Here is a 26,466-nt window from a genome sequence, read left to right as displayed (position 1 = left end):
TTGAAGATGGTAAAATTGCTAACCAGTTGATGTCAGTTGCCATTCTGAGTTACAGTTCAGCAATGAGAAGGAGTTACATAAAGACAGATATACATGTGGCAGTTTTGCTTTGCTTTAGGAATAGTAGCTGAAGTATTGATGAAACAATCCTGATTAGTGATGCTCTGTATATCAAGCATATCCACATTATTGTTTTGTTTAAATAAGTGGCATTTCCTGAACAAATGCAGTCAACTATTATATGAAAAATTGCGTAGTGACATACATATCATAAATTAGTTTTTTGCTATTAAGACTATTTTCTATTACTTTTATTCATATACATTTGTAAATATATTTCAAAACTTGTTATTGGAAAATGACAGAAAAATTGTGTTCTTTGTTGTTGTTTTAAAAGGTCGTAGGAATCTGAGGTTAATTATGGAATATTTACCATATGGAAGTTTACGAGATTATCTGCAGAAACATAAGGAGAGGCTGGACCACAAGAAGCTTTTGCTGTATGCATCTCAGATATGCAAGGTAGGAAATTGCAAATGATGGATATTTTTCAACAAATTTTTATCTCTTTGGTCTCATTTGTCTTAAAACAACCATCATTGGCTATTTTGATGTATCTTTTATAATACTGTTGGGCTGCTCGCACCACATAACCCTAAAAAACATAACACATTTTCATGTACTCAAGAACTGAACAAACTTCTGAGTATCTTAATACAGGATGCTGAGACTGGCTGGTCTACTGATTGAGGCAGAATATACTGCATTTGTTGTTGTTTATTTTATAGCTTGCTTAGCTGATACTTCTTTCAGAAGAATTAAAACCTCTTTTCACCCTAATCAGAGCTGAGGTAAAATAAACTTGCCCAGGCAAACTGTTTGTAACATACTATAACCGATTTTTCAAATCTTGGACATTCAACTATAAAAGCACTGTAACAGCATGTATATGTTCAAGAAGTTTACTTTAAAATGTAAATAATATTAGCTAATTTAGCAGAAAGAGCAAAGATATCCGATTTCTGTACGAAGAACTAGAGGCCACAGAAGTGCCAAAGCTGCAATAAATTATTTGCTAGTCTCAATGGTTGGTACTGAACATCTTTCACAAAATTCTGAAAAGAGGGGCAAACATCTAATCTTTATTGTGATATCTCATTTCCTCAGAGGGCTTACGCCTACCCTGGTTTTACTCTGTTATTATGCTTTAGATACAAGAAACTATGGACACCTTAGATTTCATTGCATGTTCGGTAGTTTGGGGAAAGAAAAAGAAAAGGGGAGGGGGGAACAGTGCGAGGAGAGGAGAGAAAAGAGAAAAAAAAAAAAAACACCACCAAAAAAAAAGACAGCGCCCTACACCCTCAAGGCATGTACCAGAAATATTTTTTAATTCCTTTTGCCAATACCCACATCAAAGATGTGGAAACAGCAGGTTATTTAACATTGAGTATTCTTCAGGGTATGTAACTCTCACATACTGCTATGTCTGGTAATGTGCCCTGCCACATTCAGAGCAGAAGACTTTCCTTCTGCAATATCTGCAGAAATGGCCTGAGAAGTATTGGTCAGTAGAGTCTCGGCAAGAGCTGAGATCTTCTCCAGGTAGTGTGCAGAGCTTGATAGTTCCCTACTTGAAACTGGACTCACTCAAGTGAACCTCTTAGAACCTGGGACATGTACAGAAGGATGCTGCATGCACCTGTAAAGCTGATCTTACCTATTCATGTGCTTCACTGAAGCAAGGCTGTGTGCGTAGTCTCCAGCAAAACCTCCTTGATGGGCAAGCAATGTGCTATGAGGTTGGAAAACGGAAAATGTTCCCAAATCTGTGGGAAGTGTCAGTCTTTTCACAGAGAGGAAGGACTGAACGTGTGACCACCTACTCAAAGTGGGTTAAAAAGCCCTCTGATCTGTGTCTCCAAAACCAGAAGTCATTCTCTAGTAACAGGCATAAGAAATTCTCTCACTATTGTTTCTGCAACAAAACTCGTTATCAGTGCTGGTAAGTAAGAAAACAATCATCCTTCAGGCAAAGAGTTGGAAGAGTCTAACACTTGGCACCACCTAGGAGGATGGTGACAGTGAATCTTTCACAGAGTAAAGAAGCAACAAGGATTTTTGAACACACAAAGGCTGCAGCAACTTACCTGTTTTATTCTGTGGCCATCTCAGCCTACTACCTGAAGGGTCATAATGTGCCTGCCCTGTTCATTTTCGTAAGAAGCTGTGAAGCTTGCATATATAACTCTTCAGGCCTTATCCAAGGCTTTATCCAAAGCCTGAAGGAACAATAGTGGCAACATATCTCAGGACCCTGGTCTCTGAGACAGAGGTATCTGATGGAGGATTGGAAAGTGGATTTTCACTTTTGCAGATAGTGCAGGTATTGGCAGGAGACTCTGGGAAAGGAATTGTATTCAGAAGGTACAAAGAAAAAGGTTCTTAATGTGTGTGTGTGTACGCATATATAAAAGAAGCACTGAGATATTACAGGTCTTCAGGATGATCATGAAAAAATCAAAACTCCTCAGAGAATCACGAATGTTCAAGCACACCGATTTTGGTAACAATCTGTGTTTGGTTTTAACTTTGACATTAATTCATCTCTTCAGGGAAAGTGCAGCTACTTAATGGTATTTCCTTGTTGCATTTGTGAACTTTTCACCTAGGGCATGGAGTATCTGGGTACAAAAAGATATGTTCACCGGGATTTAGCAACCAGAAATATCTTGGTTGAGAATGAGAACCGAGTTAAAATTGGAGACTTTGGATTGACAAAAGTCTTGCCACAAGACAAGGAATACTACAAAGTGAAAGAACCTGGTGAAAGCCCTATATTTTGGTAAGTCTTCCTTTGGTATATGAAATCATGGCATGTTTTCAGTTTTTGCAGTTTCAGACAATTGTTTTGCACATTATGGAATTTTTAAGTGCAAACTCCAAGTCATTTGCCCATCATTGTCAAAGTCACATGCCTGATGTTTGACTTTACAGAACAGCAAGTAACTGTAGGACTTTTAAACAGATTTAAAAAAAAAAATCCCCCTAAATATTACCAAAATATTTAAAAGAAATAGACTGCAACAGGAAAGATACTCAAAGATAAAAGAAATCTGAAAGGACTATTATCCAGGATGCTTTCAAAATTTTTGACCTTTCAGTTCCCTAAACACTGGTTGTTCGTATTTTCTACCTGAGATCTGTTGTATAGAACCTCTATTGACCAAGTGGAGTTAAATGCCACAGGCTGTAATTAGCAAGGATAAAGTGCTGGGTTCTGTATTTGGGGACATGTCTGTATTTGTGCACTGAGCTTCCAGAGGAGGTCTAAGTTGCTCCAAAATGCAGTAAAGCTCCCAACGAGGTGCATTTAGCTTGGAAAGGAAAAGAATACTCTGTGTAGCCTGTGGGGGACTGAAAGATTATGAAATGAAAATTGGTAGACTGTGTTCAGAATACAAAATATATACTTCAGTTCTGTTCTATAAAGATGTAGAAATACCTTAGAAAATACACTGGCAAATAACTATGATAAAAACCATTTTATGTCCTGGTAGCAAAAGAAAATGCCATTCCGTGCACATGATTATAGTCTATATTTTAGTCTGCCTTAGGCACTGTAACAGTGTCATATTTAAAGAATAAATAATACAAAATGGCAGTTTAGTAGATGTTATTGTGAGCTGTAAAATTTAAGTCCAGAAGTACCTGGTACACAGTTCAAGGCTTACTGAACACGATGGAAGAAGGATGCTTACTGGCTATAATTGTCTTTCTTTCCAGGCCTTATCGCATCAAAATCTTGTTTATTCGAACTACAGATAACAAAAATATCTACAACTTTGTTGAAAAAAACCAAATTTGAATATAGTTATTGCTAACTGTGTTTGTTTAAAGTGGTTTGTGTTTTCAGTGCCAATTAACTATTATTAAAAGAATAGTTACTAGTGAAGGCAGTGGAAGGAAATGAGAATGTGCTAATGCCTATGAACAAAAAACACTTATTCATGGGAAAAAGTCAGTCTTATTAAAAGAAATATCTTCAAAACCAAAAAGATACATGTTACACAGAACAATATTGCTTTTACCATGTGTTGCAGGTATGCTCCAGAATCTCTGACAGAAAGCAAATTTTCTGTGGCCTCAGACGTGTGGAGTTTTGGTGTGGTCTTATATGAACTCTTCACATATATTGACAAGAGCAAAAGCCCACCAGCTGTAAGTACACAGTTAATGGTTCTGAGAGTGGGTTTTTTATTTGTTTATTTAAGTTTTTTAAAAGATATAGATTGTCCCTACACCTAAATAGGTTGATATTTACTGATCCTTTTCTGGAGATACCCTAGTGTTTATGAGGCAGCATCCAATCAGAAGAAGCAACATGCTGAAAAGTGTTAGTATCAAGCCATAAGGAGGAAGGGAGATCTGAAAATTACCTGATAGTCTGTGCATATCTTATCCATCCTGTAACTCCTGTTTGAAAAAGATTTTAAAATCTCTCATTATAGATCGTTCTTTCTTGTCATTTGTGGAGAGTAATCCCAGATGCAACTGTTTCATTGCAACATGATGTGTATTTTTCATGCCATTCCAAATCTAAGGCTAAGCCAAACAAATACACTAAAATTAAGTTGATTTTAATAAGATAACTTAAGGTTATGTTGTTATTTCACCAGAACCCAAGTTAGTAAGTTATTGAAGTTCAAGAACGAAAGAGAATGGCTTTTTGCAGACTGTTGACAGGCTCCTTTAAAGACAAATTTATAGTGGATGGAGAAAAATACTACTTGTACACTGAACAACAGTTCTCCAATTGGAAATGAGATTCATGGTCTTACTTACACCTAGCAGTCCTCTGCAGGCATAACAGAGGAGAGTTGAGCCTTTATATATTTACTGAAGCTGCCCTCACTCTCAGCCAGTGTCTCAGTCCTGGCAAATGTAGTTTTGAGAGATGAACAGTGATGACAGGCAAAAATGCACTTGGAAAATCTCTGCGTTGACCTCAGTGGACCTTTTTGGTAATTTGATACAATGATTAAGCTATCAAGGAAGAATGTCAAGGCAGGGGCAGCTCTTCCTGCATAATAACATAAACATTGCAGACACCTGGAGTTCTTCTTCAGAAGGATTATGAAATGGAAAGTGGTAGAGTAAGTCATGGGCTCAGATAGAATATACTTTGAATAAATCAACTCTGTGTATGCATTCACTACTTCATCAGGTTGGCTACCCTATTGGTATGTATCAAGAAAAATTAATTTTACCAGTTAGCTAAAGAGGTCTGTTTAACTGTCATAGTCTTCTTAATTACACATTGTTTCCCCAACTTTGACCATTTTCACATTTTAATGTCAAGGATCATTGAAGAAATTTATGTAGCATTGGAGGAAAAGAATTCCTTTATGTTGTACTTAGAAATTATTTTCCGTTAATAGTACTTCCTCATTTACTTTGATCTCTGGCAGTCTGAGTGAGATTTTAATCTACTTTTTGGGCTATGTTGATTTTTGGATAGCAAGATTTAGCTAAGTCATTTTTGTTGGCTTTAGTTATGGTGCTGTTTCTGGCCTGTAGTTACTGATTAATCCTGTTAATCTCTTTTTTTTTTTTTTCAATACAGGGGTATGATATTATGTGTTTTGTGTTTGGGATTTTTCAAAGCATTGGGATCTTGTTTTAATGTTTCTGGGAGCTCTTTAGAATTAGGTGTGAGGTTTATCCTTTTTAAAACTAGTTAATCATCAGATGATGATCAACATTTTTTTCAGAAGATTTTTCACATACTGCTTTAAGTTTTGTATGTATTTTTATCCACACACACACAAAATGTGTGATTATTGTTATATTTTCTGGACTTGTAATTTATAATTTTATCATTGTTATATACTATTGTATTTATTATTATTTATTCATTATTATTTATTCTTCTCATAAGAATTTTCCCTTGGTAAGAATATTGCAGCATCTTTTTTTCCTTTAAAAATTATTTGACAGTTGGCCTTTTGTTTCAGGAATTCATGCGAATGATTGGCAATGATAAACAAGGACAGATGATTGTATTTCATTTGATAGAGCTTTTGAAGAACAATGGACGACTACCGAGACCGGATGGATGTCCTGATGAGGTGAAGTATTGTATTAATATGTTACTGTAGTCTGGAAGGTGCTCCGTCAGGGTGAGTACCTGGTAAATGCAAAACTTGTGTTTCATTCTGCTTGGATTACCGAAGCATTTATACAAGCAGAATGGATGTGCTGTTATTTTATCAGTTGCGTGATGAGTATAATCACGTTTCTTTTCTGATTCTTTAGATTGTATTACCTCAGGAGCCTAGAATGTGCTCTTTCTAAATATAGCAAATAGGACTATTGTGACTGATGGGGGCACTCAGGCTTCTATTGCAAAAATATAAATTTATTAGGGCTATGAGATTAGAATATAGAACTTCTTCCACAGAAGTCCCATATGGAGATCCTTGTTCAAAGTGGTGAACTGTGGATTCTTTTGACGTCTAACATTTAGCAGAAGTATCTTAATATCTACGTAAGTTTTTCACATTTAATTCCAAGATTTAAAGAACTCTTTATCTTGGTTATTTTCCTTCTCTTGATCTTCCCTCCTCAAACATAGGAATACCCATGTTTATCATGTACATTATTCACTGTCAAACATTCTCAAGCCAATAGCTACCTGCAAACTGTAAGCACAGCTAAGTATATGAATCATATTTTTTATGTTCAGGGCCTTCAGATTAGTACTCCTGTTCTTCACAGATACTGAAGTGTGTATGTATGTAAAGCGATCCTCAGAACACACAAACTAATTCAGTGTTCTTTTGTTTTTGCTAATACTCCAGGCGTTTTAAAAAATACTTTCATACTACTTCTAAGTCTTGTAGTTTTCTCTCATCAGAGTAGGGTGCACTTCTTCTTGAGTCAAACTGGTAGGGCTGGGTAGGTGAATCAATAGGGAAGGAAAATAAGTAAAATAGGTATGCTTTTTAACATGTGTAACTTCCAGCTCAGATCAATTGTTGCATCTCTTTAAAGTCAAGCACACTCAGCAATAGTTTGAGAAATAATCTGTTCAAAACTGGAGACAGAGTAGAGATCAGGGTCACGTGGTCTCGTAGAGAAGAGAAGGAATTGTACAGGTATGGCAGGGAAGCCATAGGGGAAGAAATAGTTTATAGGGAATCAAAAGAGAAGTCTCTGAAGTAACCTTTCTTGCATTGTATGTGTGAGTACAACAATTGTTGAATTACGGAAGTCTGGCTTTTTGTAGATAACCTGAATGTCATTTGTATAGGGTAATACATAATCTGTTTTACTGAAACTGTATCTGAACTAATGCAAAGGTTTCAATGTCTGACATTTCTTCAGATATCAAAGCAAGATGGAAATGTCTCTCTTGTCAGAAACTCTTCCCATTTTCATCCTAAAAGGCCGGTTTTCACAGATATTAAATCTTCCAGATGTCTGTAGCTCACAAGTGGCTTGAGACTTGGGTCTAAAGCAGCTTGGTCAATGCAGGAGCTTCAGATTTGCTGGAAAATAAGGAACAGATGATAACTTTTTTTCCTGGCAGCCATGCAGGTTATTCTTAAGCGACATGTAAAAAAATGATTGGAAGTATGATAAGTTGGTAATAATTGTCTGGGTTAAATTAGTGAGAAGAGGACAGGTGAAGAGCTTGGCAAGTTGTTTTGTGACTAGGTATCAGGTACACGTCTGGGAAAGAGTGAACTGTTTCCAAATGCCTATTGTAATGGAAATATCTTCCAAAAATCATTTAAATCTACTTCTAGAAGTGGGTGCCGTTTGCGCAGTAACTTTTCTGGCTTATTTCTGATTATGTATAAAGAATAATTAAAAATTTAGTATACAAATGTGGAGAAGTGTATGTTGACGTTACAAGGAAAGCTTAATTTAGTATTGCTGTTTTTGTAAATCTTATTTTTGGTCAGACTTGTAAAGCATTTGTCATTTTAAACATTTTTGAGCTTTGCAAAATACAAGAGCGAGGAAGATAAAAACTTCACAAAATAACCTAAGTCTCTTCAAAGTTTCAAAAACTAGCTGAGTGAATTTCCATACTAACTTTAAAAAAGCCCAAAACCTCCTCTTAAAGAGCTTTAGCAGAGCTAGTGGTCCTCACTTCTTGCTGTCATTGGGATCAAGCAGATAAACTGATTGGTATACAGCAAGACTTCAGGCCAGCTCTTCGTGCCACTGTTGCTTGGAAGCCGAAGGTTAAGTTGGATGGTCTTTGGGCCAGTTCAAAGTAGCTATCAACTGTTTGTAGCATCTGTTTACCTAATACTGATTTTCTTTGTTTCTTCTCCAGATTTATGCTATCATGAACGAATGCTGGAACAATAATGTTACCCAGCGTCCCACCTTTAGGGATCTCGCTCAGCGAGTGGATCATATAAGGGATAACATGGGCGGGTGAGAAAACTGTCCCTCGTTCACAGGATGTGTTGGAATGCAGAACCAAATGTACTTGGTTTGCTGTGTATAATTGACATATGTACACACGTGCATCTTACCTTTGCTGGAAGTGAAATCTGTGTGGCAAATACCCTATCTCAATCTGCATACTGGGGAATCCTGCTGGTTTTCTTTATCAGGATATATTTGTTACTATGAGAACATGCTGAAATTTTCAATAGGGAGAGAAGTTATTTTTCTAAGTAAAATAATCTAATATATGGTCAGTCTGCAACACCATTATTTGCCTTACTTGGCAATGCAAAAAAGAGGTGACTTAAAATGCATAGAGATTAAGAGATGAAAAGACAGTGTATTTCCTTGTTGAAACGGAGATGCACGGAAGAGACTTCTAGTCTTTTCATACTGAGTGTATAGTGACTTGGCACCCTGTTTTGTCTGTTGCACAAGGGCTTGCGTTTGTTAATACAGGTTTATAATTTTTTCATTGTTGATGCAGAAATGGCTTCTCTGTATAACAAAATAGAAGTGGTTATGTAACCCAGAAACTTCTAATGTGCCTGTCTGAATCAGTTCTCAGCCAGCAATATATGCAAAGAGATGTAATAGGCTGTGTGATGTACTGTAAGTATTTTGAGGGAAAGGGAGCAAATTGTTCTTAATTTGGAGAGCCAGAAAACCTACTCATTGATATGAAAATTTTAACTTAAAATAGAAAAGCAAACACGTTATCCAGTTTTTCTTACACTTCTTTTCCTCTGAGTACTATTAGATTCCCTTTATATAATTGAAGATGCAGTGATAACAAGTAGAAGTGAAGACATTTTATACAAGGCAGTGTCTTCACTTTGTTTCTGAATATGAAAAAGCTAAACATACTGCTTTTAAATGCTGCTCTTTTATTCTTTCCATCTTTGTAATTTTCATGCAGTCGTAAGTGTATCTATAAATTTGAAACTTTTTAAAGCAGAATTAAAAACCTAGAAAATGCCCTCCATTTCACAGTTCTTCGCTTTGCTGTTAAGATGATCACCGTATACCTTCCTTCCAGTACAGAAAAAGGAATGCTTATGCCCAGTATCTGACACAGCCAGTCACAACGTCTAGTCTATTTTGTAATGAAGTGGCTCAAGTTACCTTCTGTTTCTTTCTGTGATGATACCCAACCTAAGACTATTTGGAAGGAGGAATTACAATTGCAATTGCTCCACACTCAGCGGGGGGCAAGGACGTGATCCCAGTTACTGAGAACTGGAAGGAGATCCGAGCTACCTGAACAGATTACTTATGCTGTATCATTTGACTTTTGAAATAAGTCTAACAAAAATTTATGGACAAGACAACTCTTCGGTTTGCCTTCAGGCATGAAACTTGGGGATAATCTCATATCACAAAGCAGTAGCAGTTGCAGTTTGTTTATTTTTAGTTCAAATAATCTTTTTTTGTTGTTTTTACTTATTCTTAAGCATTATTGTTTGCAAAGTACGATGCTTGTTCTTCTTGGACTTTCGCTGAGAGAAGTTCAGTTATGGGGATATACAGCTTGGCAAACTGACCTGACATCCATTTTGTATTTAAAATTAAATGTTCATTTTTAAAATCTGTGGCAGTGACTCAGTGAAGCAGAGGAGTTACTTTCACTATGGGGCCTCCTTAAGATTTGTGGTTAAGTATATCCATCTTACCAGAAGTTTAAGTACCTCAACTTTAAAAAATAAAAAAAAAACAAACCCAACCCTTACTTGGTGTAACATAGTGCCAGTATAGCAGTGTTTTGTACCACTATGATGTTTCTCTCCTGGCATCACTCATACAAAATTATGATTTTTATAATAGGGAGATTGCTAAATGAGGAGGGCAGCATCAGCCTTCTTTCTGCTCACTGCGTTTAATAATGCTTCTATTGGATTTCTTGCCACCAAGCACTTGCATAGTTAATTTTTTTAAACTACTTTCATAATCAGTTTTAAGCAGATAACTTTTAAAGTGCTTTGTTCAATTTAACATCTGTTTTCTCTGTTTCTATACATTGCTTTGAAGATTTAAAATTTTGTGCAAAAGATGTCTTTGCATTTGTAGTCTCAATTGTGTGTCCGTATTTTTTGTAACAAAAGAAGATAAAGCTTTAAAGCATTGAAACAGCATTTTAGCTGGAATAACATATGCAGGAATTATGTAAAATTTGCAGTGTATGACACTCAGTAGCTAACTGGTTTCCAGTATATAGTAGACTAAACATAATTTATGTAAAAATCTCAGGGAAGTTTGTGTAATGCAATGAAAAGATCTTCCAGTCTGATATTTTTCCAAGTGAATAAAAAGTCTTTTTCTTGTTCTACTACAGTATGACTGATTACCTAGTCTATTTGATTGCATAAATATAGTGTTGAACTCAAGGATAATTTTTAAGTGTCTTGTGAATTATTTTTTTTTTACTTTAATACTTTATAATTTTTAGAGAAAGCCATATCTTTACACTGCAGTATAATTTTGTGCTGTTGGTCAGGAACATACAGTCTTTTGTAACAAGTCTGTCTGTGCAAAGGGCTTGATCGTTCAGGATGAGTATCCTTAGCTGGGTGAATAGGACCAAGTAGTGCTTAGGACTCTCAGGGGATGTGTGATCATCTGCAGCGTCAATGTTGGGTCCTGGAGCAGACTGAATGGTTTTCTCAAAAAGCTGTTGAGGAGGTAAATCCAGTGATTTTGCTGAATTTGCTACTGCCAATTGTAGTAACCATTTTAAAAAGCAAACAAAAAACACTGCATTTTGAAAGCTCTCAGATCTACAGTAGCATTGTATAACGCCGTAGTTTTATATAGCCCTTGTATTAACAGACTTGGTTTTTTGTTTTAGAAACTTTCTTCAGTTGGCATTGCATTTGTCATACTTTAGTGTAATCATTATGCTACCCAAAACGCTGTGATTTTTTTTTTTTGTAGAAAAAGTGATGATTTATGCATACCTGACTGCTGCTATGATGTAGAATTAAAATATTAACTGCTTTGCACTTATATTTGAAATGAAAGAATTTTTCTGTAAGTGCACAATATATCTTATGGAATCTCTGCAAACAGGTATTGTCTAGTGTAATATTGGCTTGTTGTCTATCAGTGTAGGTATGTTAAGTTTCAAAATTAGTTTTTAAATATATTCCACACCTTGCAACAGTCATGTAATAAGCCAGAGGAGGAATGAATTTTCAGGAAAAGAAACCCATATTCTTGTCAAGTCCTAATATTGATTAAAAGCTTCCATAGTTGAGATAATTATTGCTAAATGCACAGATGAATATAATTGTAAAGAGATATGTAAAAATTATTTTATTTTTTTCCAGATTTTAAGTTTTTCACTGTTGCATTTAGTTGAGATGTTGACCAACTAACTGCCTTGAAATGTATGGGAAAAGATGTCATTGTTTGAAGTAGGAAGAAATTTATCTCTTGTAAAGAAAGCAGGTTTTTCAGGAATGTATGATCACAAACACCTGGAGTCTGGAGTTCTGAGAGCAAAAGTCGAAGCGTAGAAGAATAAGACTGATGGAAAAAGGCTGATGTTCAACACTGAAGAAGCTTTCCAAAATGTGAAATGCACAATGATTTATGAAAAACTGATGTCTGTTGAAAATGCCGTACCATGACAAATATGTGCTAATATATTTCTGAACTGTGTTTTGTCTGCCTTAAATCTAAAATACTCACAGAGACCTAACCTGAATGAAAAATACAAGAATTACTATACCAAAAGAAACTGCTTAAGGTTGTGCCATGCCAGACGGCAATTTTGAAAAGGTGTTTGGATAAGAAGTTTCCTACTGAATTTTGCTTTGTGAATAAGAGGTTTACAATACTTTATATTAAAGTAGAAAAAGTCCCTTTGTGGGGGGGCGGGGGGAAGAAAACACCTGCTACTTGTGGTTGGATGGCAAACATTTGAACACGTGGTTTGCTGAAGAGAACATGAAAGGGATATTTTTTAGAAAACTGTGTATCGATAGCTGAAACTGAACTGTGCATTTCTTTTGAGCTTGGATAATGAAAATAAAATAACTAAATGCAATGAATGGCACATGCCTGCCAAGATTTTCTTTTATGTAATACCTAAAATTATTTACTGGTATTTAAATCGGTATCGAAGAGAGCTGGTCTGTTTAAAGGGGTAGAATACAGCACATACAACTTTGTCACCTTCCCAGATTAGCCATATGTAGTGTTTTACCTTTTAACCTGTATGTACCAAAGTAAAGGTGATATATTGGGTACTCCCTAACAAGAAGAATGGGGTGGGTTGGTTGGTTGGTTTTTTAAGTTTTCATTAAGCTAATTATTTTGGGATGAAGAAGCACTTCCCTTTGCTCCTCTCTAAACACTGAGAGTGAGTCTGAGACAGGGACCACTAAGAGATTGCCTATTCTCAAACTACAGCTCTTTAGCATTTCTAACACAATCTCTTATGAAGCCACTTCTTGATTTGCATTACTTTGTCATCTTTTCATACAACTTTCTGGTAACTTTACATGAAAATTACCACCACCACTTACCTTGAACAGAGTTGAATGCTGTTGTTAAATTTTGAGGACAGTGGCAAAATGGAAAATATGCATATAAATATGAGGATGCAAATATATACTTCTTTCATGTGACAAAATATGATCCCAATGAAGTTTAAAGGTTACTATATGTACTGTTCCTGCTGTTCCTCCCAACACCTACTGACATGATTGCGGATCTTTAATTGTTCAAGAGAACAAATTTCAGGGAAAATGAAAAAGTTTGAAGAAGACAATACTGTAGGAGATGTCGAAACGTCATGAATCATGTTGTCCCTATGTCATAAAGTATGGCACAAGATAGCCTTCAGTACATTTTTATGTTATGCAATAGTGTGATGTTCTGCTTGTACTTTGTGATAAATAGTCATAGTGATTTTAATGAATTCTGCAATAAGTTTAGAAACCCGTCAAACTGCAGTCAGACAAAGTGGAACATTCTTTGTGGATAGTAATAAGGAAAGAAATAAGAATGTCCAGTATTTGCAAAGATTACCCAAAAATATTATGTCATAATTTCAGGAAGGATTCAGGGAGGCATTTAAAAGAAAATTAAAAAAAAAAAATTAAAAAAATAGAAACTAATTATGTTAATTGTGTAAAGCAACCAAGACAGCATTACTAGTTCAGGTATTTGCCTGTTACAGGGTACTGACACAGCTGAGTCTGCCGTAGCAATGCAGACAAATGAATAAATATAATGCCAATTACTGTGACCAAGTGCAGAAACCTTAAATACTAAGGTTATAGTTAAGTAATACTAATAAAAGCAGAAGAAGGAGGTAAAGCTTAAAATTCTTCAAGTTTTATGTGACTAATTTTTTTGAGCAAAGCAGAAACATCCAGGAGTGGAAAGGATTCGAGAACTGTTAGTTAAATTAATTCTGCAGCACAGAAAGTATTGAACTCTAGTGAACTGTGTTGTGTTGGGTTTCTTGGTTGGGTTTTTTTCAGGGAATGAGAAAAAATGAGTAACATACTAAACTGAGGTACTACCTTAAACTTCTGCAAGACTGCAATAGCTAATTTGCTGTGTGCCTGTTTTTCTGTGTATTCAGTTGCATTTTCTATATGCAGCTGTGCCATAAAACTTCAGCTCATTGAAGAGTATCAGTCAAAAAAAACAAAGCAACTCATGTATAGAAACAACTCTGCATTGCTTATGTTTCTTCTAGATGTTTTCCCTTTTTTGTTGTAAAGAAGTGAAACTTTTAGTGAACTTATAAAAAAAGAAGCTCACATCCACATAAACTTAGGAAAAAAAAAAAAAGTCAAGTAGTCAAATAGTGGTCTCTGCAACAAAGTAGGATCACTACTGAAAGTCTGTGTGGTAACGGAGCTGTTCTTTTAGGATCCGATTTTGACATTTGCGTTCTGCCCAAGTCTTACCTGAGACATGATTGTTTTTATTATTAGTTCTGTTAAGCAACCAACCTCTCCTCTGAATTACACTGCTTCTGCAGAGGAATATTTAACTCAGTGGGAGTTCTTCATGCAATGCAACTTTATTCCATTTGTCAAGGTTTCTTCTGAGACTCCGAAAAAATGCTGAGCGCCCTGACAGTTCTGGAACTCTGGGTGGTAGTGTGTCCTGTTCTGGAGTTAAGCCAGAAAAAGGTTTGCATTTGAGAAGGTAAGTGCATGCGCACATTGAGTTGCCGTATATTTTTCTAGAATTTCTCATTGGAAATGCGTGAAAGGACTGTGGAGCACGTGAGCAACAGAAAGCTTGGTGCTACAGGGCCAAACGTGATTTCTGTTTGGGTTAATTCCTGTGTTTGTCTGGGAGGTGGCTGCTCTCGGAAATCCACACAACCCACAGTTCGGGGCTGCGCTGCACATCTGACTTGCACTCGTGTGAAGCATGTGATACGCTACCCAGTATTAACTCTAGAGAATATGAATTTGAAGGCAAACAGCAGCCTAGACAGCAAAAATTCTCATATTAAAGTCAAAAAAAATGTGACTGAAAGATAGAACTTGGAGAAATCCAGGTGTATAATAACCCCATGCATGCATTTCACAGAGCCAGATACCAGTGATGCAAACGGGTCAAAGGAAACAGGACTGCAAGAATTAAATCTGGAAAATGTTTCGTTAAGCCATAAGATTTGAAAGGCATGGTCCTGTCATAGAATCATAGAATTGTTGAGGTTGGAAGGGACCTTTAAGATCATCGAGTCCAACCTTTAGCCTACCCTGACAAGAGCCACTTCTAAACCATGTCCCTAAGTGCCCCATCTACCCTTTTTTTAAACACCTCCAGGGATGGTGAATCCACCACCTCCCTGGGCAGCCTATTCCAATGTTTAATAACACTTTCAGTGAAAAAATGTCTCCTAATATCTAATCTAAACCTCCCCTGACGTAACTTGAACCCATTTCCCCTCGTCCTATCACTTGTCACCAGGGAGAAGAGGTCAGCCCCCATCTCTCTACAACCTCCTTTCAGGTAGTTGTAGAGGGTGATAAGGTCTCCCCTCAGCCTCCTCTTCTCCAGGCTAAACCAGGTCATTTTTTTTTTTACTCTTTCCTAGAGTATCAAACTGCAGTTTGAGTGTGTTTGAGCTACATTTGGAGTAGTGCTAACTCCAAAGCATTACAGCACTGAACAGAAGAAAGGCAAAGTTGAACAGCGGGGGTTCTGGGGCAGTTTGGGACCTGCTGGCGCTGCCCCGTCGTGCCGGAGTTGCTGGTGGAACCGGGAGGCTGGTGCCCAGGATGTGCCTCTGCCCTGTGCCGCCACGCAGCATCCCCCCGCGTGCCCATGGGGACGGCAGAAAGGCTGGCCATCGCAGCAGGCAAAACCAAAAGCCTGGGTGCTTCAAGGAGGAGTTGGCGGGTGTTCGCGTATCTTGTAGTTCTGGTTCACGGTTGTTGCCGTCAGGTCAACGGACACGCAGATCCCAAGGCAGATATGGTCTGCAGTGCTGGGAGCAAGGCTTGATGGCTCTGCCAGGCACGTGTGGAGGTGTAAGGGGAGGAGGATCCCCGAGTCTCCATGCAGCTGTGTGACAACCAGGCATTGTGTAGGGGACGCTTCTGTGAGGCCTTTGTGAGCCCTGGGCTTGTCCTTCGGGAGTGCATCCTTCTGCAACGTGGCTGTGGGGAAGATTCTGGCAGGTGGCAGAGAGGGGTTTTTTTGTTGGTTTTTTTTCTAATGCTATCATTAAAAAAAATGAACTAATTGAGATAAATTGCAATTGCCAGGGAACAACACCAAAAGCTACAGAAAGCATATCTGAGCTTCTAAACCAAAACTGCAGATTACTGGAGCATGAACTGGAATTCAGGAGCATGAGGTTGTATTTATAACATGAGAATGTAGTTTGATGAAAGGATAGCTGGGATCAAGCTTCCCTACTTTTTGCATCCGTACCCTTAACTAGTATTTTTTTCTCAGCAGAAGAAATTAGTGATGAGTGGAAAGCAGAATGGTATCCAGTATTGAAAGGTCTTTGTGAGGTGTAACTTAAATTTCAAATCCACAGAGATCTGAATAAGGAACACTTGCATGTCAGCAAGGTACTGGATATGCTCTTTGTTTCTCAGGACTAAGCAAGATTTTGTTATTTTGCTGTAAGGTGCATAACTCTAAGGCTACAAGGAAGTTGATATAGGGATATCACGACCTCCTTACAAAGGCCATCCCATGTTGCAGGTGCCTGGGCAGCCGTGCTGTTACAGGACCAATATGACACAGAAGAAAGAGGCTGCCCCTAGAGGAGCTTCAGCCTGCTGTATTGGGGCCGTTCGGCCCTTGGGGACCTGTGGCTCCAGAGCTGGTCAATCAGCGTCTCCCACTAGTGCGCTCGGTTGGTAAGTGTACAAAGATTTGGAGCAGGCCAACCAGGATCGTGACTGTTGGCAAAGGCAAAGCTTTGCTTTGGGGCGGGAGGGGAGCAGAGCGTGAGCTCCCTGTGCCGCCATCCGTCAGGGAGGTGTGTGGCAGGGAGCGTGGAAGCCCAGCCCCGCACAGAGGCAAGATGTGGCTGAGGTGCAGCTGCTCCAGCTGGGAACTGAGCCCTGCAGTGAGGCCGCTGGGAAGGAGCGAGGCGGTCCCCTGGGCTTAACTCTGCTGGCGTGTGGTGGCCATCATTGGGGCTGGTCTCAGGTGGTTGTATATGGGTGTGCAACATGAGCGAGTGAAAAGCCTGTCCCGTGCTTGGTTTAATACATTAAGCTTAGCAACGTCAAAGGGTTTGTTACCTGCCCTCACCCCAACAGAAGCATACTGCCATTTCAGCCCGTGTTTTCCACTACTGACCTCATCCACCAGACTGAGGGCCTGCTGAGGCAGAGCCGTCGGTGCCATGTAGGAAACCAAACACTTCCCTGGCACTGAGTCAGGCTTTGCCATCGGAAACAGCCACCAAACCACTTGCTAAAAAAAAGTGTTTGGGGCATCAACGAAAGCCAGAGGAGTGCACAGGGACTCAAGAAACAGGAACATCTACGAAACTGAGGTGGCTTTAAAACTAAGAATCAGTTTTCTTTTCAACTAAGAACGAGTTTTAAGGATTTTAAGTTTAGAATGAAAACTCTAGCCATCTTTTATAAGCACATCTCCCTTAGGCACCTAGGCAAAACTTTTGGATCTCTCCAAAACACATTTTTATTCAAATTCTCATCTTTACCTTGCTTTCTTTTGTCTGTATTGTCAGACCTTCAAATTGCACGGTTGAACAGAGAGGAAGATGTCAAACATACTTTGCTTGCGCTACAAACGACGGAATGGAAAACATAAAATTTTCAGTCAATCCTGGGTCTTCAACTAGTGCATCTGTGGAGATAAACCTGATTATAGAGATAAGAGATCTCAAAGAAATTGTTTCTTTTTAACGATATGCAATAATAAGAATGTAATTACGTCAGATGACTTCAATAAATACACCTACCACCTTGTAAAAGACCCTCAGAAGAACTGGAAATGTGAGAACTAAAAGCTGGATTAAGTATGCTGGAAGGAAAAAGGATATTATTGCAGAGTTGTATCAGGATTGCTGCAAGTCAGACTACCTAAATAAGGATAGCAGAAAAATCCTCTCCGAGTCCAAAGTGTGTGATCAGTGTATATTTTAGGTACATACAATCAGTTTTAGCTGGGTGGTGCGTGATTGGACGCTACGTGGTGGGAGAAAATTAAGATGTTATTTCATTCCCTCTGTAATACAGCTGCCACCATATTACTGATTTCTTAAAAAGAAAAAAGAATCCTACAAATGTAATAGCTATTAGTGATTTTGCTTTGCTGCTGTAATCATGACTACTGTTTTACTAAACCTAGACAACTCATTTTAACTTTAGTCTTTATATATGCATAAAAAATTTTAGAAAGCTTTTGTAAAACTTTTTTAAGAAATTAAGCATTAACAAATCAGATATTTAAATTAGTTAAATATAACTGAGTATATAGCTCAAATGTATTGCAATTCATTTAAAATTGCAGTTATTTCCCCCCAACAAGAACTCCAGTTAGCAATCATCTTGTGTGTTACTGAGTGCATCTAACCTGAACGATGAAACAACAAAAGCTAAACAATTACATCAAGAGGAGTTGAAAAGAACAGCTATTAAATGTGGATGCTAGATGCGTTGCCTGAGCTACAGCCGATTGAGCTCTAATCAGATCAATGGGCTTTTCTAACTATGTCATTAAAAACTCTGAGTCAGGCCACTGTAAGAAGTGGCTTCTCCTCAGAAATACTGATCTATCAATTAAAAAGGTGAATCAAACTTAACATCTAGCCAATGTACAGCAGATTCCGTATAGGACGTGTGAAGCTTACAATTAAGTGCATGCAGGTTCTTACCTCTGAAAAGGCCTGGAATAAAATCTCATGTTAAACCTAAGCTTGGCTTCAGCCTTCAACAGAAGAGCATCTGATGTAAGGACATAAATCCTTCTATTTGCTTAGCCGAAGATATTACTATTTAAAAGGATATTTTGATAGCAAATGAAAAAAAAAAAAAAAGACTAAAAGAACTTCTCCATTAAGGACCAAACAGGTTGCAATCCCACTGCAAACTGAATTACTAAATGGGGGCAGAAAAGTTTCGCAAATCTTTCAGAAATCACAGGAGAATTCCCAAAGTGAGAGAAAATTCCTTAGATACGAGGACTGTCAAATGGCTTTTAAAGGAACTGGCCTAAGTTTCTTTTCAGTATAAATGTATAGTTTAGACTAATGGACAGGGAGATTGAATCAGGTGATCATAATCAAGTCCTTTTATCGTACCACATACCACTTACTAAGTATCCCAAAATGATAGTTTTCTGCTATTTATAAAAAAGTCATAATTGTAAGATCCTGGGAAAGGGATTAGGGGTTGTTTATATCTTTGCAGATCTACCTCTCCTGCCATATTGAAGTCGTTCTTGATAAATATTTATCCAATATCCAGTGAGGATCCCACAACCTGTACGGGAAGTCTATTCCAGTGATTACTTTGCCTTGCTCTGAAGAAGTCTTTTCAGATTCTAAAATATATTTCTATAGGCTAAACACATTGCTCTTTGTCTTACACTGACTTTGTAAAATTTCTTTCATCTTTACCGCTACCTTTATGTAGCCGAAGACTTCTGCAAGTTCTTTCCTCAGCCTTTGCTCTGTATTAAAGAACTGCTATTTCTACATACTTTCTTTAAAAGCCATATTTTCTATATCTTTGATAATTCTTGTTAATGTTTTACAGACTTCTTCCTTCCTGAATCGTGGTGTCCCAAACTGGGCATGGTACCGCAGGCCTTATTTATTCCCACATCTCTTACAGTTAAGATTCTCATTTGTATATCTCTGTATGATGTTTGCCTGGTTTTATAATGTGATATTGTTATCTCATTCTGTGATCATCTACAACTCCAGATTCTTCTGTATAGACAGACACCCCTTCTATTTATGTTTTTGATTATTCCTTAGTTTAGGAAATAATTTCCCTAATTTTTAAGATCAGTCTGAACTCCTCCACCATAATTCCAGCCCCTTCCTTCTTAATGCCATCTGCAAATTCCTCTGCATGTTTTGTCTAGTTCTTTCTGCATCTTCATTGTCTCTCTTCCTTCTTGCAAGGAACTAATGAAGATGTCAAATAGTACCGGACCAAAGAGAGGATGCTCTGAACTCAGTTTGGTCTGTCTCTGCTCCTTGACAGCACACCTTCGATAAATGCCTGGAACCTCACACCAAGAGGGTGCGACAGCACTCCTCTTATTAATAGTTTAGTTCAGTTTGTGTTACCTTGTCTTATTCGCAAGGATTGTCAGTTTTGATGCCAAGATGTATAACGTCTTACCTAGCCACAAGATTTGGTTTTTGTTTCTTATTTTTAAATCCATGATGGTTGTTCTTCATCATCTTCTAAGTACCTGCATGTTGTTTATTTGACTGTTTGCTACATTTCCTCTTGCCCCCTGAATTACAGTCAGACTGACTGATCTGTAACTCTCTGTCCACTTATTAAAGAGTTTATATATATTTTTTTTCCTACTACCTGAAAACTTTCTTGTCCTCTTTGAATTCCCACAGGTTGGGAATGTCAATGATTCTGTGGTCATAGCCTGGGGAGGGTGCAAACACCCACCTTAACAAGCTGTCTGTAAATTGTTCTTTCCTGAGCTGAGATGGACACACTTGAGCCCCAGCCATACCCTGGCTCAGGCTGACTGAGGGGCAACCGGCCCCGCGCCCTGGGGTGAAGCTGCGAGGTGGAAAGCTCCTGGGTCACGTATGAGGGAGTGACGATGCCTCCGAAAAATATTTCCAAAGGTGGTTTCAAAACCCAGAAGCGCAAGATAACCACTGTACAGAACAAGACACCAGAGCTAAACTGAAGACATCTATCTTGTCTATGTTACCTATAAATATTACCACCCGGATGGGCCCAGCTTGAGCTCTCCCTGAGTCGCAGCTGGCCTGCGCGCCAGGCAGCTCTCCCCTCCCACAGGGGCACCTCTCAGGATCTGAGATGCCTTACCTGAGACCCTTCCGTACCCCAGACGGAGAGATCCCTTACCTACCACAGATCCTCTGCAAGTGGCTGATAGCATGCTGAATTGATACTAATTAAATACTACTAATCCCTATAGCTATTCAATATTATTGTAAACATTGTACAGGTAATTCCATTAGGCATAAACCGTTGTCCAAGTCTGAGACTAAGGTTGGACTCAGCTGCACCTAGGTTCCATAAGGAGTTTAGAAAGCAAGGGGGTCCGCTCTGAACCTTGTGACTCAAGGGGAGGGTCTTCCCTGCTCTTTGCATCTCCTGACTCTGTGTGAATCACTTTAACTCAATTCTAACTCAATTTTCCTTTGTATGTTTCTTCCATGAGTAATTAATAAGGTAAACCTTGCCATCAAACTTACTGAACCTTGCCAAACCACTGTTAAACTTTGTTAAATTCCATGAAAGTTATTGAATTCTGTCAAATTATTATTTTACCTCAATAAAATGTATTCTCTCTTTCAAGTGAGGAGCATTCCACTCGTCTGCGACATTAGCCTAGTATCAGTTCTCAGCCCTAGATCACCAGTGCAGTTGTGCTGGTCGATTGCACTTGGTAACTTCAGTCAATACTGGAGCATGGGGGGAGACATTAGGTTTTTATCTTTTTTACTTCTCTATGTCATGATTTGTTTTAACGCTCCTTTCTTTCCTAGAAATGATGACTATGTGATGGTCATTCTTTCTTATGATGCCCACCATGTCCACATTCTCAGCCAGATCTGTGGCAGTGGTTGTAATTAAACAGCACATTGCACTCCAGTTGGTCTCTCCATCTTCTGCAGAGTGCTTCAACACCTTTCCAGAATTTTCTGGATACCCCGTGTACTTCTGTATTGCTTCATCGTCAGAACAATAATTGAAATTTCCCATTAGTATGAAGTTTTTATGCTTTTGATAAGTCCTTTGGTCACCCAGTGAAAGGCTCATCTCCATTATCTTCTTTATTTACAGCCTACCATAGTCCCCTACATGACAGCAATATTGCTTTTACTGGGAAATATTTACTCCCTCAAGCCTCCGTTAGCCCTTCTGGACTAAAGAATAAGTATATTCATCCTTGAAATAGCCTTTTAGTCCTAGCTATCCTTCCTGAACAGACCGCACTTGTCTCTATGAACTGTCCAACCGAATCTCTATTGCGCCAATTAAGACATGATTTTGAATATGATTTAAGACATCTAGCTATTCCTGTTTCCTATCCTCTTGCATTACTATGTAATAAACTCATTCTAGTATGTGTGTACATACACATATATTCTAGTTATCTATTAATATATAATGAACAATAGCATATAATGAATATATAATGAACTAAGAGGGTTTTTTTACCTCTCTCGATACATCAGGAAAATACTTCCTTCCACATCTAAGTCTTTATACTGATTGCCGTCTTGTATGTGACTCCTGGGTTCGTGTCCTTTCTGCAGCCAGTCCCGGCTGCTCTCCTGCAGGGGAAATCCCAGGGAAATGCAGGTTGGTGGGACCTCGGCAGGGCTCCTGCCCCATACCCTGCCCACAGCGGGCTCAGCTGTGGGGTCAGACCAGGCTCCTCCAGGCATTACCCAGACAAGGCTTGAAAACTGCCCCAGGCTGGAGGCAGCACCAACTCTCTGCATCCTGGCCCCACTGCGGCCGTCCCCATGGGCAAAAGGCTCCTTCTTACTTTGCGCCTGAGCCTCTGGTGTTCGGCTTTATCACCAGCGTCTCTCATCCTCTCGTCACGTACTGCTGGGAAAAGCTTGGCTCCTTGATGACCTCTTCATAGACAGCAGGGGGCCAATAACCTATTCAGGTCAACCAATTTAGTTTAGCTATAATCTAAGTTTATGGTTAAATTTAGGCTCAAAAAAAATAAAAAAGATATTATTGGATGCTGCAAGCCTGAAAGCCAGAATAGTTAAGCCAAGTTAGGAACACCAGTAAAAGTTCACTTACACACACTTCCATGCAAAAGGATTATGCTACAAGCAGCACGGGTGCTTTTTTTGAAGCCCAAGTTACTGTGATTTAACGAGGCTTGAATTTAGGTACACAGCTCTGACCATCGCTGCAGTCTATTTTTAATAGGCTCTCTCCTCATTGATAACGATTTTTAGCTTCCAATATGTCCTTTCTGTGTGGCCTGCGACCCTATGCAAGCTCAAAACCAGCGCACTGGCAAATTTTGAGATGGGTGCTTCTTCCTGAGTAAAGTTTTGGACAAGCTTGGACCCACACTAAGAGAAAAAGCTTGTGCGTGCTTGAAGGTGGATTGACAAAGCTGTAATTACTGAGGGTGTGACAAAAGGAGAGTGTGAGGGGGACAGCAGAAAAATTGGAAGGCCTGCTTCATCATATAAATTTTGGAAAGATTCCCAGGAATTGCAGGGTAGTCTAAAAATCCGGAAAAGGGACATGTGAACCTTGAAGGGTGAGGTTCCAATGAATAAAAAGTCCTCTCTGAGATGGGGGTATCTCTTTGAAGACACCTGCACTCTGCGTCTCTAAGAGGCACTGCAGACAAACAGCTGAGGGGACAGACAGACGGTTTGGTGCATCTACACCAGCGCCAGGCTGGAAGTCATCTAAGTTTCTAAAAGCAAAGCTGAGAATCCTTCTCTTACAGGCGGATGAGTCTGCAAAGTCAAACCAAGGTTAAAAGTTAAATAAAATTTAGACTCACATCTGACTGGTTGCTGGACAGCTGGAACGATGAAGAAGACTATGCCTTCTTCCATGACCTATTCACTTTCTGATTTAGATACATACACATGCACTCGTGTCTCTCTCTCATGCAGCACTCAATGAGAGCGGAAAAGACCCAAAAGACCTAGTGCTGAGAGACTTAGGATGAATGTTGGTAATGTAGGAAGTCTGACAAGGTGTAAAAAGTACCAGCCTTTCCTCTGAAGTGGAAGTGCAGCAATACTGCTGTAAACCTTAGGAGGTTCTTAAAAGTTACCCAGTTGTTCAGGTAACTCGGCCCACATTGTTCCTTGTATCAGAGCTGGAGGGATCTGCAGGGCGGATCTTCTCACCCCACATTGCAAGGTGTCTAGGTTGTTACCAGCCCGTTGTAGACACGTTGTAACACGTACCAACACGTTGTAGCCACATGTAACTGAAAGACTCCAAGACCTCACACTTCAGCAGGACAGGAATGTTGGCCTGCCTACTGAAGGCTCTGCCTCTCAGGAGCCCTGCACGGAGGGAACAAGACTGCTGGGATCAAGGTGGCACCGCACTGGGGCGCTCAGCCCAGTGTTGTGAGCTCAAATGAAAAAAGGGCAGGAGGAAAAAGCATATCGTCACACTGGGTTGCTGCATGGGAAACACCTCAGGAGATTCCATCTCTTGGCACAGGGGCTGAAAGATGCAAAACTACAGAGACAGAGAAGCACTTCAACAGTGGCCTTTGGCGCTGAGACTAGTTGCTGCTGAGCTCGATAACTTCTGCAGTGCCAGAAGCATATAGTCACACGTTGCTGACACAGGGAACAACTTCACGCTAGCACTCAATAAGCTACTGAAGAATGATACCAGGAGAGCTGACTCTGGCTTGGTGAGGCCGCACCTGGAGTACTGTGTCCAGTTCTGGGCTCCCCGGTTCAAGAGGGACAGGGAACTGCTGGAGAGGGTGCAGCAAAGGGCTACCAGGAGGATTAGGGGACTGGAGCACCTCTCTTATGAGGAAAGGCTGAGGGATTTGGGTCTCTTCAGTCTGCAAAAAAGACGGCTGAGCAGGGACCTTATCAACACTTCTAAATACTTCAAGGGTGGGTGTCAGGAGGATGGGGCCAGGCTCTTTTCAGTGGTGCCCAGCGGCAGGACAAGAGGCAATGGGCACAAACTTGACCATAGGAAGTTCCACCGAAACGTGAGGAGGAACTTCTTTACCCCGAGGGTGGCAAAGCACAGGAACAGGCTGCCCAGGGAGGCGGTGGAGTCTCCATCTCTGGAGACATTCAAAACCCACCTGGACGTGATCCTGTGCAACCTGCTGTAGGTGACCCTGCTCTGGTAGGGGGGTTGGACTAGATGATCTCCAGAGGTCCCTTCCAGCCCCTACCATTCTGTGATTCTGTGAAACCAGGGTAACCCAGTTCTGATGCAGAGGCAGAAAGTGTGATCTTAGTGCACTTCGTTTTCAGTTTGTTTGGACAAAACAGCTCCTGAAGAGGCACTTCTCAGCGCCAGAAGGGATGCAACACTTGCTGGCTGAGATGTCACAGGAACTGCAAGGACCTGAGTCTCAGGTCACACAGTGTAATCCAGAGAATTCAGAGGCACATCTTGCTGGGGCCTGTTTCGCGAGCCTGCTTGGAAGGGCAGCACCCAGAAGGTTTCAAAGCACCAAGGCTGGAAGCCAGGTTTTGGTTCTCATCTGAGTTTCTGTATGTGAGCGATAAGGCTGCCTCCCTCGGCTGTGTTAACAACGGCGTGCTCTTCAAGAGTCATACATCTGGCTTTACACACTTGAAGGTTAAAACATGAGAGTAGGCTGCAGCTGAGGAACTTTTAGCATTGCAAATCAAGCATAGGAAACTTCCAGGAAAAATGTAGCTAGCAGGGAGGTCAGGTGGAGGAAAAGAGGGTGATGCACCGCCGTGGTTTGGCCCCAGCTGGCAGCAAAGAACCACGTGGTCTTTCACTCACTGTCCCCACAGATGCGGTATTTGATACCAAGACCTGACCTCAAATGGGGTGGCACAAAGCAGTCAGAGTAACAGGCACATAACTGTTTGAGCTAAAATTCCAGGGAAAGGAGACAACAGCTTGGGTGTTTGTTCCCAAGAAACAGAAAAGCTGTGTGATGAAAAAAATTAATTTCACGTGTGATGGCAAGGTGACACAAATGAGGAAAGGACCCTTATTCAGCCACTCGCTGATACCAGTGAGTGACTGCAGGGTGGCAGATGGGACACAAATCTGTCCAGGTTCTCTTCTGCTGAGTAGGCAAGCAGCTTGCGATTTCTGTTGGGTCTCTGCTGCCTGCTGGGCAGGAAAGATAGCAGTCTCAGAAAGTCTTCCAAAAACTCTGAGTGCTGACTCTAGGCCTGTCCCTGGCTTTGCCAGAATTTAGAAATAAAGGTTAACTTTTTCCTAGCAGCAGAGGTAAAAGAAAAAAAAAAAAAAGAGGATAGTACATCTACTCCAGTAACTCAGAAATACAGTTTTTTTCCTGTATAGTTTTAAGAACTGGCAAATTAATCAACTGATGGAATAGGATGAGGCAGAGAAAGGAGCCGTGTCCTCTAGGTTGCTGGGGTTTGTCAGACGGTTGCAGGCAGCACTTTTAGCATTCTGCGTATGGTGAAACTTCCACCTTATCATCGCTGGAGGTACTTGGCTGTAGCCATATCACACCCTCCGCATTGCTTAATGCTTTACATGAAGAGCTCGCTCAGGTTTAAATAAGGCAATGGCAGGGAACAGAGATAGAAAACCTGTTGCACATGCTGCTGTGGAT

At 39.7% G+C, this 26,466-nt stretch overlaps 1 protein-coding gene across 11 annotated transcripts in view; it reads left to right on the top strand.

The window, feature by feature from the left end:
• The window catches only part of JAK2 (Janus kinase 2), a 97,054-nt gene extending 81,234 nt beyond the window's left edge, over positions 1-15,820 (top strand). For 8 of the 11 annotated variants that reach the window (XM_063319328.1, XM_063319321.1, XM_063319322.1 and 5 more), the window contains 7 exons: positions 398-522; positions 2,673-2,845; positions 4,104-4,221; positions 6,018-6,131; positions 8,354-8,457; positions 14,533-14,643; positions 15,548-15,820. In XM_063319328.1, coding sequence (XP_063175398.1) covers positions 398-522; positions 2,673-2,845; positions 4,104-4,221; positions 6,018-6,131; positions 8,354-8,457; positions 14,533-14,643; positions 15,548-15,593 — 791 coding nt within the window. In that variant the 3' untranslated portion in view covers positions 15,594-15,820. Of the gene's footprint in view, positions 1-397; positions 523-2,672; positions 2,846-4,103; positions 4,222-6,017; positions 6,132-8,353; positions 12,548-14,532; positions 14,644-15,547 lie in introns of those variants that run through there. The other 3 variants (XM_063319330.1, XM_063319331.1, XM_063319332.1) reach the window with 3 other exon arrangements.
• Positions 15,821-26,466: the final 10,646 nt, after the last annotated feature.

Source organism: Chroicocephalus ridibundus, chromosome Z (genome assembly GCF_963924245.1).
Source record: "Chroicocephalus ridibundus chromosome Z, bChrRid1.1, whole genome shotgun sequence".
NCBI classification, from domain to species: domain Eukaryota; kingdom Metazoa; phylum Chordata; class Aves; order Charadriiformes; family Laridae; genus Chroicocephalus; species Chroicocephalus ridibundus.
This window is presented reverse-complemented; position numbering and strand designations above follow the sequence as displayed.